Below are 12,978 nucleotides of genomic sequence, written 5' to 3' on the forward strand. Positions count from 1 at the left end.
TTAATGCCTAAAATACTGTAATTTCCAGAAGAAAGTTAAATTACAGATTTTTTGGAATTATCAAACGTCAATTGACCCAAGCTAACGTCGTAGACACAGTAGTGTCTGCAGTACTTAGTCTTCTCGTGGGTGGTTCAGGTTTAAAGATGACTCCACTTTTATCCACATTTGATCCGTTTTTCATCTCCTGACCATTGGAGACGTTCATTTTCTTCTTGAACCTCCTTTTAGGAATGAGCGATTTTGGGGAATTGCATCCTAATTTTCTATCCTTGGTAAGATCGCAAAGTATTTGTGATAGACGATACTTCCTCTTGTGGGCCAATTTTTGCACCATCTTCAGATTTAGATCGTGACCTGGATTGTGACCTATATCGTGAAGTTTTTCGATCTCCCTAGTGTCGTAAACGCTTCTCAATGCTGATAATGCTCTGGAAACACCAACCTGAAGCATAAAAAAAGATTAGAAAGTCAATTTTCTCGTTTCACTTATCTCTGTTTTTTTTTCTTTCTCTACAGTTGTTTTATGGATAATTTCAAGTTAGAGTTTATAGGTTTAATGTACTTCAACTCTGTAATTTTGTTTAATGATAATAATTCAGTATACTAAATAAACAGTGACGGGACGGCTGGTATCAAAGTGTTGCGTCTCTATTTCTATAAATTGCTGTAGTTCCCGAAATCTCTCCCTGTATTGTATATGTATATCAAATAAATATGACTTAAAAACTCAACTCACGTTGCCATGTCTAACAAAATGCTCCGTCAAATCAGCTCCCAGCAGCTCATCCTGCACTTCCATTCTTATCGTGATGAACAGGTTGATGAACCATAAGAGGAAGAAACTTGAAATAACTCCCCATGTCAACAGGCAGATACCTGCAAGCGACTGGACACTCAAGAGGTACCAACCGCCACCTACGGAGTTTTTTGAGAACTTCTCATTGAAGAAGAAAACAAGCTGGTGTTTGTTGGTACTCACCATTGAGCACACCTGACCTGCCACTGGTCGTGTCTAAGGGGTATGGATTCTCGGCGAAGATCCCAACAGCTAGGACCCCTAGAAATTGTTGTGAAGAGTTCATTATGTTGAGGATTGTCTAGATTAAATTTACCCCAGAGTCCCGAAACACCGTGTACTGCACTAGCGCCAACTGGATCGTCAATTCCCACCTGAGTTGAGAAGAAAAAACCGAATATAAGAGAAAACTGATGATGAAGGAATAACAAAAATGTTATACGGATATACGGATGTTGTAGAAGGAATGGAGAACCATAAGTTATTTTACAGAGAATCAAAAAATATGAGAAGCAAGAGGAAAGATGAGAGTATTTCAATAAAGTGCAAAATTAACTAATTTCTGATCAGAGAAAAGGCTATGATGGTGAGATAGAAAAAGAGAATTTTATTGAGTTATTGGTAGGAATTGAGATGAAAGAGAGACAAACTTTCTATTTCATTCTCGAATCTTCTGTATTCCAAAACCTTCAATCTGTCGTGAAGATTAGAAATTTGATACATGCATGGTAAACAAGTAAGGATTTGTCAGTTTCGTTCGAAATTTATGTAGTTGAAAAATATTGTGACGAAGTTTAGGAGAAAATGTTTCAAACCTTACCAAATCAAAGAGAGGCATCGAAAGACAGGTGAATAAAGCTCCTATTGCTCCAACCAAGATTGAATGCCAACCTGAAATCAATGTTTTTGTAGTCAAACTTCGGAAAAGATCCATTTCCTAATTTTAAAATTTGTCAAAATTTATCCTTACTGGTTTTTTATATATATTCTTTCAAATTCATAGACAAATGGGAGAAGTATGCAATCATTACATTTTCATTTAGCAGATCGTCTTTTTTCTTGGCAATATCTATGAAACGTTTGTAAGCGTAATAATTTTTTTTCTTGGATTTAATTTGCAAAGAATTCAAAATGATTTTTCAGCAGCATTTACCAACACTAGTGATGTCCCACACATCTGAACATCATCATCTCTGTACATTTCAAATGTTTTTGGAAGATAAGTAATGAATATCTGACGTTTGTCACAACAATTTATGATAATGTTCATTGCTATTTCAGAAAAAATAGTATGTTTACGTAGTTGTAAAAGCACTTTCCCGAATTCCAAATTACAACAACTCCTAACATCTTCTAAGATAGAATCGCTTTTACTACTAGACACAAAATGTACATTCCCCTACCTTTGTAAAGAAAACAACCTGCAGTTACAGACACCAACGAACCAAGTATTCCATTAATAACATCCATGGCGTCTAACCTTCCTTTCAAACGTACCAATGAATATAAGATGCTCAAGGTACCACCTCCAAAAGATGCCATCATAGTCATCACAGCTGCCCTAGCAGCGTAGTGCCATTTTTCACCACTGAGCTATACAAAACAATCTCAAAGAATTAAAGGCACAAAAAACTATAACAATTCTATTTATAAATGGTGTATCAATACAAATGCAAGATTAGAATAAGACGCCATTTTGACTGTCATTAATTTTGTAGTGATAGGAGACATTTGAGAGTATTACTCACCCCATAGGTACTACCGGAGTTGAAAGCTAACCAGCCCCACCAAAGAACGAACAGACCCATCACAGCATTAACGGGATTTCCCAAGGGTAAGGGTTTCCTTCCGTTGTCATAGCGGCCCAAACGTGGGCCCAACATTATAGCACTTGCCATGGCAGAGCTTCCTCCTGTTGGAAATTATAGATCAAGGGCCTATTGCACCAAACTAATTCGCATCTTTTCACTTTGCATAACGTTAAATTTTCAAAAGAAAAATGAGGCAGTTGCACAACAATATGCATTTAGCAATGCTACTATCTGTTTCACTAAACTATTTTACAACTCCTACTTGACTTTCACTCCACACTTATCAATGAATGTTGTGCAATACCGATACAAACCCAGGGAGCCTTGATATACCGAACTGACTTTCTCATATGATTGGTTCTTAGGCAAGCTACGAGCATTTGCACACTACGTGTTTGGCTACTTCTACCTCCTTTCCACAGAGTTTGCAGATCTCATCTGCTGACTTATCCATGCGGTACAAAATGTATTTGCACCGACAGTGTCCAATCAGCAGTCCCACCATTACCCGAAGCTCAGCTCGTAGTACCTTCAAGAACTTTCTAGTCTACCACAAATTTCTTGGCCTGATCAAGACCTGGAGTATTCCTCCAGAGGGCTTTCCTATTATCCCTCTCCTATTGTTGAACCGCTGTCTTGTAATGGTATTTGCCAAGACCACAGAAGGGCTCAGGACTAACAGGTGTCAACCTTGATGCCCTTTTTGCAAGTTCATCGGCTTTTTCATTTCCTTCAATCCCACAATGCTATGGTACCCATTATAGAGTTACTTTATTGCCTCTGTCTTATTGCTTTATGGTATTACAGCAGTCCCATGTCAGTAGAGACCCTGGCTATATGATCCCAGGGACCTCAGCGTGGCCTGGCTGACCCTAGTGAAGTAAATACGTTTCTTGACGTTGACGTGTCTTTTGAGACTCTCTTAGGCGCAAGTATAGACTAGCTGGTGTCTCGGTTTGCAGGATAGAAGGCTCACTTCCCAGATATCTAGAGATCCTCGTTTTAGGTCCATATATACCCCAATACTTTGCACCTTTTAAAAACAGAAAATGCAAAATGAAAATTGCAAAGTAGATTTAGCCCCAGATCTGATATATGTTTTAAAGGAGCTCTTGTTCCAGCGATCTATCATTTTGACAAAATTAAAATCAATTCTGCCTGTCCGCTGTACAGAAGATAACTCTCGAACGAAATGTCCTAGAGACTTGAAAAAATTTTCAGAGAGATCCTAGAAATAGAATCCTCAATCTTACCAATGAGATGAACAGCTCCAGAACCAGCTATATCAACCACTCCCATTTGTTTCAAGAAACCGTGTTCGCCCCACATCCAGCCAGCTGGTATGCAATAGATTGCTGTGTTCAAGAAACTGAAGACGCAATAGGCTTTGAAATTACATCTGAAAGAAAGGAGGGAAATCTACTAAGTAGAAACTTTTTAACTCGTATATTTCGTAATATGTTACTTTATAGTATAAAATGAGGAAAGCATTGACGTGAAATGAGGAACTGTTGTGCCCTTGAGGACCACATAAGCGCCCATAAGCACTACTTTCCTCATTTTTTTCTATATTACTGCCATTTCAATCTCATTCTTCGTGGATCGGCAAAATTAATCCAAATGTACAATAATTCATAGAACTTTTAGGTTCAAATAGAAAAAAAGGTGTAGGTATCGAAAAAAGTATTTCATTTGATGAGAGAAATCGATAGGTAAATTTAATTATCAACTCGGTCTGGTCTGTTCTTCCTGAAATATTAATTAATAACGATTTAGTTAGCTAATATAATGTCAAGCACCAAAGTTGTATGGTACTATCTTTTTAATAAAAAAATTTTTCAAAAACACTATATACTTTCAAATAAAATAAAAAACTTCTTTTTCTTTTTTTTTAATATATTGTTCGGAAGTATATATTTTTGGATAAGTTTGCTGATTTTCACTTATCACTTATGTAATACAGATTGTCATAGATGCAATAAAACCATAGAAACCAACAAATTCAAATTCTAAAATAAATGTCTTGTTTCCATGGGATTTTATTTTGTTTATGGTAATTCAAATTCAATCTGAGCTGTAAAGATAAATGGATTTATAAGAATTACATTGCAATTACGTCACAAAAATTCTCGGTTCGTCACTGGCATATATTTTAATTGAGTTCTTCTCAATTTTGAAAATTGGACGAAATTAAGGGCTCATAACTTCAAAAATGATAAGTTACTCAGAATGTATCACAGACAAATTGGTTTATACTCGAAACAAATGAGTTAATCTTTGAAGATATTTCTTAATGGAACTGAGTAAGTTATTGACATTGCTTTCTCGAAAAAGTTCTTTAGCTTCACAGGAAAATAATTTATGAAACATTTAATTCTTCTCAGAATTACCTGATTATTAATCTACTTTAATAACAATACTATTTCTGATTAGGGGTTTGTAGGCCAATAATTTTTTGATAATATGGGTTTATCATAATTTCCATTTTGTAAATAAAGACCGAAACATGTAAATAATTTAAGATGAATTTCATCATCGTTTCATTTTTCTTTTGTGTAATTATTATCTCTAACTTTAATTGTAACTTCTTTTATATTCGCAGTTTTCTCTTAAAAATTCTCGAATTACAAAAGTTTTATTGTTTCGTCTGCGTTTTATTCATGTATACAGGGTGTACCAGAGTAGGTGAAACAAACTGATAGGGTAGAAAGTATTCATGATAATAATAACAAATTTCCTGCAAAAATGGATCCCAACTTTCCTCAATACCGAGATAGAGAGGGTGTTAAATTAGAAGAACAATCGTTTGTTCTTCAATAATTCCAAAATAAAATATTTTAAGCTTGTAACGAAAACAATGGCGGTCATTTTGAACATATACTTTATCTTAGGTACTATCTGTTTCAACTTTGATTTTTCAATGAAAATCCTGTCAATTTCCAAGTACCCTTCCTTTTTGGATGAAAAATTAAATTTTACAATATTTGAGGCCAATTTTCTCAAAAAATGTGGGGTTGAAAGAATTAGCGGTTTTGAAAAATAATCTTTTTTCAGAAAGTCACCTTTGAAAGGAGCTTGAAACTGAATGTCCGAATAGAAAGCATCCTATTATTAATAATAGTCAAGTTTCCTAGGGTTATTTAATCTGAGAACTAGTGATTAATAGCTTGCATTTGGTAGATAATATTTTATAGAAATTGAAATTTTGTTGACAAAAAAAAGAAAAATTGGTATAGTATTCTGTGTAAAAAGTGAAAGTAAACGACGGTACCTGAATTCAAATTTCAAATATGAATGAGGGGGGTTATTGGGGGTCATAATCACCCCCTTTGAATAAAAAAATAGTAAGGAACAATTGAAAAAAGTTATAAAACATTTTTGATTTCGCTTTTTTAAAGTGAGGGTAAACCTTCTCCCCAGTGCTGCCAACCCACTGAGCTCAAATAAAGGTAGATAGAGGTTCGAAATTTAGGTAGATGTTGCCAAATTTAGGTAGATTATTTTTTCCTTTTTTTTAGGAGTTTTGAAAGAATTGAGTCCATAGACTTATACTTTATTAATGATAAATATTGATGAATTAATAAAAAAATATAAGAATTTACTTAATAAAAAAAATTGAAAAACAAAGAAATATATTTATGTAATAATTTAAAATTAAAATTTAAATATATGTATATAAAATAATGATAATTTTTCCCAATCACTCTTATAGGTCTGGTAATACTTTCTTTTCTTCGGTAGTGGACCACGACTTGTTCCTTCGCCTCCACTATCACTGGCACTCATATTTTCGATAAATTCAGCAAAAAACTTACCTATACAAAATGACACCTTTTCTGTTTCGTCAAAATCGCAAATATCTCGATTCAGCAATTCTACTAAAACAGCCTGCTTTGAAGGAAGTTGTTCTCTTTACTACTTGAACACGAAAGAATAAATAGTCTTTCAAATATTTCATTTCAACAGATGTGTATAATTTGCAAGAAAATGCTTGTTGTCCAAAAACTTTTATTATTTTAACACCCAAAAGGGTCTTTTATTGCTTCCCGACGGCAGCCTTCGATGCATTCAGAGGGACCCATCTCATTCCTTTCGACGATCTTATTTTATTCTGTTTTTTTTTTTAAGCATAAGGATCGATTCAATTAATCTGCGAGCAGTACGAACCTATCTATTTTTCCTACGTACATGCAACCATACTTACTATCGCTATTTTTCTATCAAGCAAGTACGTATTGAGGCGCAGCCATCGTTATTTATTAGTTTATTACCCATTTCGGTCCTTTCTTTGCATCTGTATGTTTCGGAAACTCCGCCGCTGATCTCCGGAGATCTTCGTATCAATGGCGTGCGTAAAAATTAAGATGTGAGAGTTAATAAGGAATAGATTTTTTTCATAGTCACGTTACTGGTAAAACGGTTTGTCGTTGATCTAAAACCGTATAGTTCGCGCGGAGCTGAATTAAGGTAGATCGAGCTCAAAAAAGGTAGATAGGTAGATTAGTTTGAATTTAGGTAGATCTACCTAAATTTAGGTAGGGTTGGCAGCACTGCTTCTCCCACCCATGAGTCAACTCTAGTTACGCCACTGATGATCACTGATGATCAGAGAACAATTTCTTCTTCTTCAATTTTTTGCCGTAGAATTTGACAAAATTTATTTATACGACTGACGAATAGGTAATATGTTATTATTAATAGAGTTATTTTGTCAAAGAATATTTATAAACATAAGATTATAGTCTGATTTTGCCACACTTTAGGGCAAAGAATAATAATATCTGGTCTTATTTTGCTAAACCTGAATAACAATAATCGAAGCAAAATTTATTGTTTTCTATGAATAGTCGACATTAAAGTTTATCTTCCAGGCCTACTCTCATTAGCTAGAGTAATAAGTGACTATTCAGAGTGTCTGTGTTATACAAAGCATTCAGGGTAGGTATGTTGACATTAGTTATAGTAGATCTGATATAGTTTAATTATTATTTTCATCACTAACTTATTTCTGTTTTTTTAACAGGTGTGAACCAATTGTATTCCACTCCAACGTGGGATTTATCCAAGAAACATTTAATATTTACTCACCTTTCAGCCATAGCTCCGCTAACAATAGTTGTAGCTGTAGTTGCGAAAGAAAGCTGAAATATAAACGCAGCATAAATAGCACCCTTGAGTTTATCATCTAAAGGAGGATCCACAAAATAATCCCCAAAAGCAATAAATTTATTGTTCATAGGACTCCTTCCGAAAGACATCGAGAAACCAAAAAACCAATAAGTCAACCCTGAAATTCAAAACAAAATTATATAAAAAGACGAAGAATAGCAGTTTTTTAGACTCACCACCAAGAACGATATCTACAACATTCTTCATCATTATATTGACTTCGTTTTTGATTGATACGCAACCTGATTCTAGCATACCAAATCCTGAAAATATCAGGAGAAATTAGTTTTGAATCTAATACTTTGGTTTTTACTTACCAGTTTGCATAGTAAAGATCATAAAGGCGCTGGTTATAATCCAGTTGGTGTCTTCTAAGCTTATATCGTAAAGCCATGGTATATTGGTATTGTTATTGACAGATAAATCCACAGTTTTATTCAAACTCATCTTGGCACTTCTCACCACTGTTTAGGGGTGGAAAGATCAGTATTGTCCAGACAGATCACTTCAATTGTATGTCATGTCAAGATGTTTTCGTAAACAAGTAAATTTTTTAAGGATGACCTTCGTCAATAATTCATTCTAGTGTCCTCCCAACAGAGACTAGACCAACGTGCATCGTCTTTCTATTGTGAAATAAAAATATCCCAATTTGGACATAAATTAGCTTCCAATTTGAGGTAATTCCTTTGACGAATGAATAAAAATTTCGTGCAACTGTAGATCCACTTCTCATAGTTTCTATTCTAATTTTTTATAGTAGCGTGATAGCGATAAATTATTCATCATTAAATACTCAAAAACTTTTTGTTGACAATTGTCGAATCGATAATTCATATATCGTTATTGTTGTTCAATTCGTCTGTTTTTTATGTGATATCCTACAAGGGAAATACGTAATTTATTATTGAAAATTTATCAACAACTTTTTCACTATGAAAATCATTGTGTTTGTTTTTTTATTTCTTCTATTTTTCGTTTTTACTTTGAAAATCCGATTATTCCAATATTATTCCATGAAAAGTAGCCCATTCTGAGTTCTTAGTTCCTAATAAATTACATATCGTTTTTGTTGCCCAAGTCATCATCGTCAGTAGATATTTTGTATGATATCCAACTAATTTATACAATTGATTTGTGTAAATTTATCAGCAACTTGTTCACCATGAGAATCGTCGTGTATATTTTTTTATTTCTTTTGGTTTTCGTTTTTACTATGAAAATCCGATTATTTCAATATTATTCCATGAAAAGTAGTCCATTCTGAGTTCACAACTCCGTACTATTCATATTTTGTTATTGTTGTTTAATTCGTCAGTATTTTGTATACCTTTTTATTTATTTATTCATACGGACAAGCCATTTTGCATTACATTTTACATTACCCTGCTAAGGATATACACAATTGATTATTTAAAATGTATCAGCAACTTTTTCACCATGAAAATCATCGTGTATATTTTTTTATTTCTTGTAGTTCTTGTTTTTACTATGAAAATCCGATTATTTCAATATTATTCCATGAAAAGTAGTCCATCCTAAATTCCCAACTTCGTACAATTCACATATTGTTATTGTTGTTCAATTCGTCAGTATTTTGTATGATATTCTATCAAGGAAAGACACAATTTATTATCGAAAATTCATCTTCATCAATTTCACCATGAAAATCATTGTGCTTACATTTTTATTTCTTTTATTTTTCGTTTTAAATATGAAAATCCGATCATTCCAATATTATTCCATGAAAAGTATTCCATCCCAAGTTCTCCAGTGCGAAATTTTTCTCCTTTCAATATAATGGAGAGAAAAATGTTACTATTTCATTATATGGTGACTATTGGTGGAATCGCCATTGGCGTCTTTCATTAGATTTTGTAAAGATTTTTTCTCAGTATTTTCTCTTCCTGTGATATGAAATTACATGTTTGAAAGTAGTTATTAATTTTAATAAGAATTCTTCGAAAAAACAAGAAATGGAGAGATTCATGGAACACACCACCTGTCAAATCTGATCTTTGACAACACAAAGACTGATAAAAAATGATGAGATAAACAAAAACAATGCTGATGCTGAAGTTCCCTATCTTCGTTTGATAAAGGGGATCTACAAAAAATGACTCAAAGGAAATCAACATATCCGTCTAGATATTATATATAAACGTTAACAGATATTGAAGTTTTTCAATGCTCGACAGTTGAAGAAATATCAACAAATTAATTCCTGAAGAATCCTCAAATGATTGAAGACAATGAAAATGATAGTGGGAAAAGTTGTTGTACTCGGAAACCAAGGTAAATGCGTAATTTATTTTTCAAATTACCATTGTTATTTTCGAATTTCTGTTATCAGGAGTTGGCAAAACAAGTACTTGCATGACATATGTAGAAAAACATTTCAACCATCAGACATTACCGACCATAGGAGCTGCATTCTACAGTACCAAAATCAACGTAGCAGATAAAATGGTAAACCTACATGTAAGTTACCAAATTTTATTGATTTCTTTGTTAGTCCAAGTGTTAATATGAATAAATAACATCTGAATTGCTGCCAGATATGGGACACAGCAGGTCAAGAAAGATTCAAAGCCATGGCCCCCATGTTCTACAGGAATTCGCAGGCTGCAATTGTGATATTCGATATAACATCTGAAGATTCCTTCGAAAGCATGAAAGGCTGGGTGCTTGAACTGAAGAGGAACGTAGAAGAATCCATTATACTTGTTGTTGTGGGCAACAAGATTGATCTTGCCGAACAAAGAGAAGTAAGTTTATTCTCACAAATATTTTCCATTCTCTCTGATTAATTATCTGTTATCTAAAAGTACCTTCAGTTGAATAGGTTTTGTAACTTTTTGTGTTTTTCACTGAGAATGTTTTTGTTCGTTACTTATCACTTTTCTTTCAATATGTGTATTTGGAATTGATTTCTTCTAGGTGTCAAGAGATGAAGCTCTGGGATACTCTAAAACCATTGGTGCTCATTATTACGAGGTGTCTGCAAAAACAGATCAGGTAAGACAAATGTTGAACAATCAGAATCAATATTCGCGATGTAAAGATTCAGAACTCGAATTAAACAAATGTAGTATTTGCATTCAGTTACTTGCTCAATACTTTAAGGCACTGTTTTCATTTACCATTTTTTTACTACTTTGGATTAATTTATCTAGAATAAGACCCCGGTTGAAATGAGAATCAAATCACCCTGTATATCGAAACAATTCATCTTGACACTCGATTCATCATAATTTTCAGGGTATAGAGTTAGTCTTCGAATACGTAGCCATGGAGTTGGTGAAAGCAAACTCGAAGAACACCCCAAAGGCCAACAGGTCCTACAACAGCGACGACATCAACAACATCATGGCCTTTTCAAGCGAACTTGAACCTACTGATACGGCCAATGAGGAATTGGTGAACATTAGCATTAACCATATAGCGCACGGTGACTCGGTTTCTCCGATCTGTTGTTAGTGCCGTTCGTGCTGTTGAAGAGCTAGTTCGGACCGTTTCAACTCGATTCCCACCTGTTTGGCCAGATTTTACGAGATAGGGGGTTGTTCGGAAGAGGGAACACTGTTTGAGGTGCAATCGATGCCGTTCTATGCTTACAAAAGGATAATGTGACAGATAACCTATGAAAATTGACCCATCCTTAGGTCTACTGTCAGATATAAGGGGATCAGGGTTGGCCATGTTAGTGATAAATTCTATGGTTCATAGAATTGTCTGGCTGTGTTCTTATTTTACTTTGGAAGAACTCCACTTAAATTTCGTTCTGGACAATGAAAACTGCTAGAAAGGAATTAATTTTTAATTATGTTGGACGTAGTTATTGCGATAAGAGTAACCTTGGCTTCTTTGTCGATTTTGTTTTTGTGTCGCAGCTTACCAAAGAATTCGCACCAAGGACTAGCCATTAGATGCTGTGAGCCAAACAAACATGTGCTTTCAGGCATTTCATTGCACTCAATCGAATTAGAATACATTGACTGAATATTGACAATTCGTAAAAAACATGTGATATTTGTTATTTTTTCGTACCGTAAGGATAATAGTTCTTAACTTTTTTTGACAATTTTTGTTCTTGCATTTTTGTATTGTGTAAATTTAATTGTGAAATATAGAGTTGTGAGTATGAGAAAAATGTATGTTAGTGATTTGTCGTCGAATATTTTGTTAATTTTGTAATATATGATCATCTCAATATTTCTTGTGTTTCATTTGAAACTAATGATTATATTGGGCAGAAATTTTCAACTTGTAAATATATTTGATACTAGTAAATAAAAAAATGATTATAGATATCTGAAATCATATTTCTCGCATCAAAAAGAAAAAATATTTTTTTCCGAGAACTAAAATTGCAGTTGCCAATCATTTATAGATATCTGTAACTTGTTCTTCTCATCATCGTGGTTCGAGCTCCTCAACCTAGATGTCGCAAGGGTTTGAAATCCCAGTAAGAAATTATGGCGGATGCGCTTTCTTTCAGCGAATCCACCTTATTAACATATTGTATGGTTTTATAAATTTTACGAATATAATTCTTGCTCCAATCATTTTTGTCGGCTTTTGCAAGAAAAAATTGGTCTCTGATCACCTTCAAAATGTGCTATAGGGAACAATTTTCTTAGCTGAATATAAGTTTACCATCGGATTCTTCTTAACTCAACTCAAAGTTGAGATTTAGAATTTTGTAGAAAAATTGTGCTTGTTGATGAGTAGATTTTTTTTTCCCAAAAAGTAAGATATTTCAAATTTGTTATAAAATAAAAATAATTCGAAATATACGACCTCGAAACTGAAATAACACAAAAATCGATTCAAATTCGATCAACCAATTTTTTGGAAGAACAAAGACTAAACCTTGGATCTATATAGAGAAAAAAAAATTTTGGCCTCAAAATTTTATATTAGCAGCAATTGAGCACATGAATATGAATCTTCAATCAGTTTTCACTTAAAAAGTCTCAATTTCGTGATATTTCGAATTTTGTGAGATTACTTTCTTCTAACACACCTCTAACCTAATATATGTCATATTTTCTTTAAAAATTGTGTTTTGAATAGGTTTAAAAATTTTTTAATCAAGATTCAATGCCTAAATCGGGATCTACGGTCTCTAAACCCCTTTAAAACACTAAAATAACTAAAAATTCGGTATAGGTCGATTTCTTTTGGAAAAACCAA

The 12,978-nt window shown here is 33.6% G+C and overlaps 2 protein-coding genes across 2 annotated transcripts; one reads left to right on the plus strand and one right to left on the minus strand.

The window, feature by feature from the left end:
- Nucleotides 1-9,331, minus strand: LOC123683952 (putative ammonium transporter 2). The gene is made up of 11 exons (XM_045622968.1): nucleotides 8,097-9,331; nucleotides 7,956-8,042; nucleotides 7,699-7,897; nucleotides 3,864-4,009; nucleotides 2,548-2,711; nucleotides 2,203-2,392; nucleotides 1,620-1,690; nucleotides 1,116-1,173; nucleotides 983-1,060; nucleotides 740-918; nucleotides 1-445 (listed from the first exon to the last, which is right to left on the minus strand). Exons 1-11 carry the CDS (start codon nucleotides 8,224-8,226, stop codon nucleotides 68-70), a joined length of 1,680 nt encoding a protein of 559 aa, XP_045478924.1. The 5' UTR covers nucleotides 8,227-9,331; the 3' UTR covers nucleotides 1-67.
- Nucleotides 9,332-9,817: 486 nt separating this feature from the next.
- Nucleotides 9,818-11,994, plus strand: LOC123688864 (ras-related protein Rab-21-like). The gene is made up of 5 exons (XM_045627590.1): nucleotides 9,818-10,074; nucleotides 10,133-10,260; nucleotides 10,338-10,547; nucleotides 10,720-10,797; nucleotides 11,041-11,994. The coding sequence occupies exons 1-5, from the start codon at nucleotides 10,032-10,034 to the stop codon at nucleotides 11,257-11,259; spliced, it is 678 nt and encodes a 225-aa protein (XP_045483546.1). The 5' UTR covers nucleotides 9,818-10,031; the 3' UTR covers nucleotides 11,260-11,994.
- Nucleotides 11,995-12,978: the final 984 nt, after the last annotated feature.

Source organism: Harmonia axyridis, chromosome 1, assembly GCF_914767665.1.
Source record: "Harmonia axyridis chromosome 1, icHarAxyr1.1, whole genome shotgun sequence".
Classification (NCBI taxonomy): Eukaryota; Metazoa; Arthropoda; class Insecta; order Coleoptera; family Coccinellidae; genus Harmonia; species Harmonia axyridis.

Excerpts from the sequence above, each read along its gene's own strand:
- LOC123683952 (XM_045622968.1), bottom strand. The coding sequence starts at position 8,226 with ATGAGTTTGAATAAAACTGTGGATTTATCTGTCAATAACAATACCAAT. Across the intron at positions 8,043-8,096 it reads GATCTTTACTATGCAAACTG|GATTTGGTATGCTAGAATCA; the intron begins GTAAGTAAAAAC and ends TGATATTTTCAG. Across the intron at positions 919-982 it reads CAGGTCAGGTGTGCTCAATG|GTGGCGGTTGGTACCTCTTG; the intron begins GTGAGTACCAAC and ends AAAACTCCGTAG.
- LOC123688864 (XM_045627590.1), top strand. The coding sequence starts at position 10,032 with ATGAAAATGATAGTGGGAAAAGTTGTTGTACTCGGAAACCAAG. Across the intron at positions 10,075-10,132 it reads TGTTGTACTCGGAAACCAAG|GAGTTGGCAAAACAAGTACT; the intron begins GTAAATGCGTAA and ends TTCTGTTATCAG. Across the intron at positions 10,798-11,040 it reads TGTCTGCAAAAACAGATCAG|GGTATAGAGTTAGTCTTCGA; the intron begins GTAAGACAAATG and ends CATAATTTTCAG.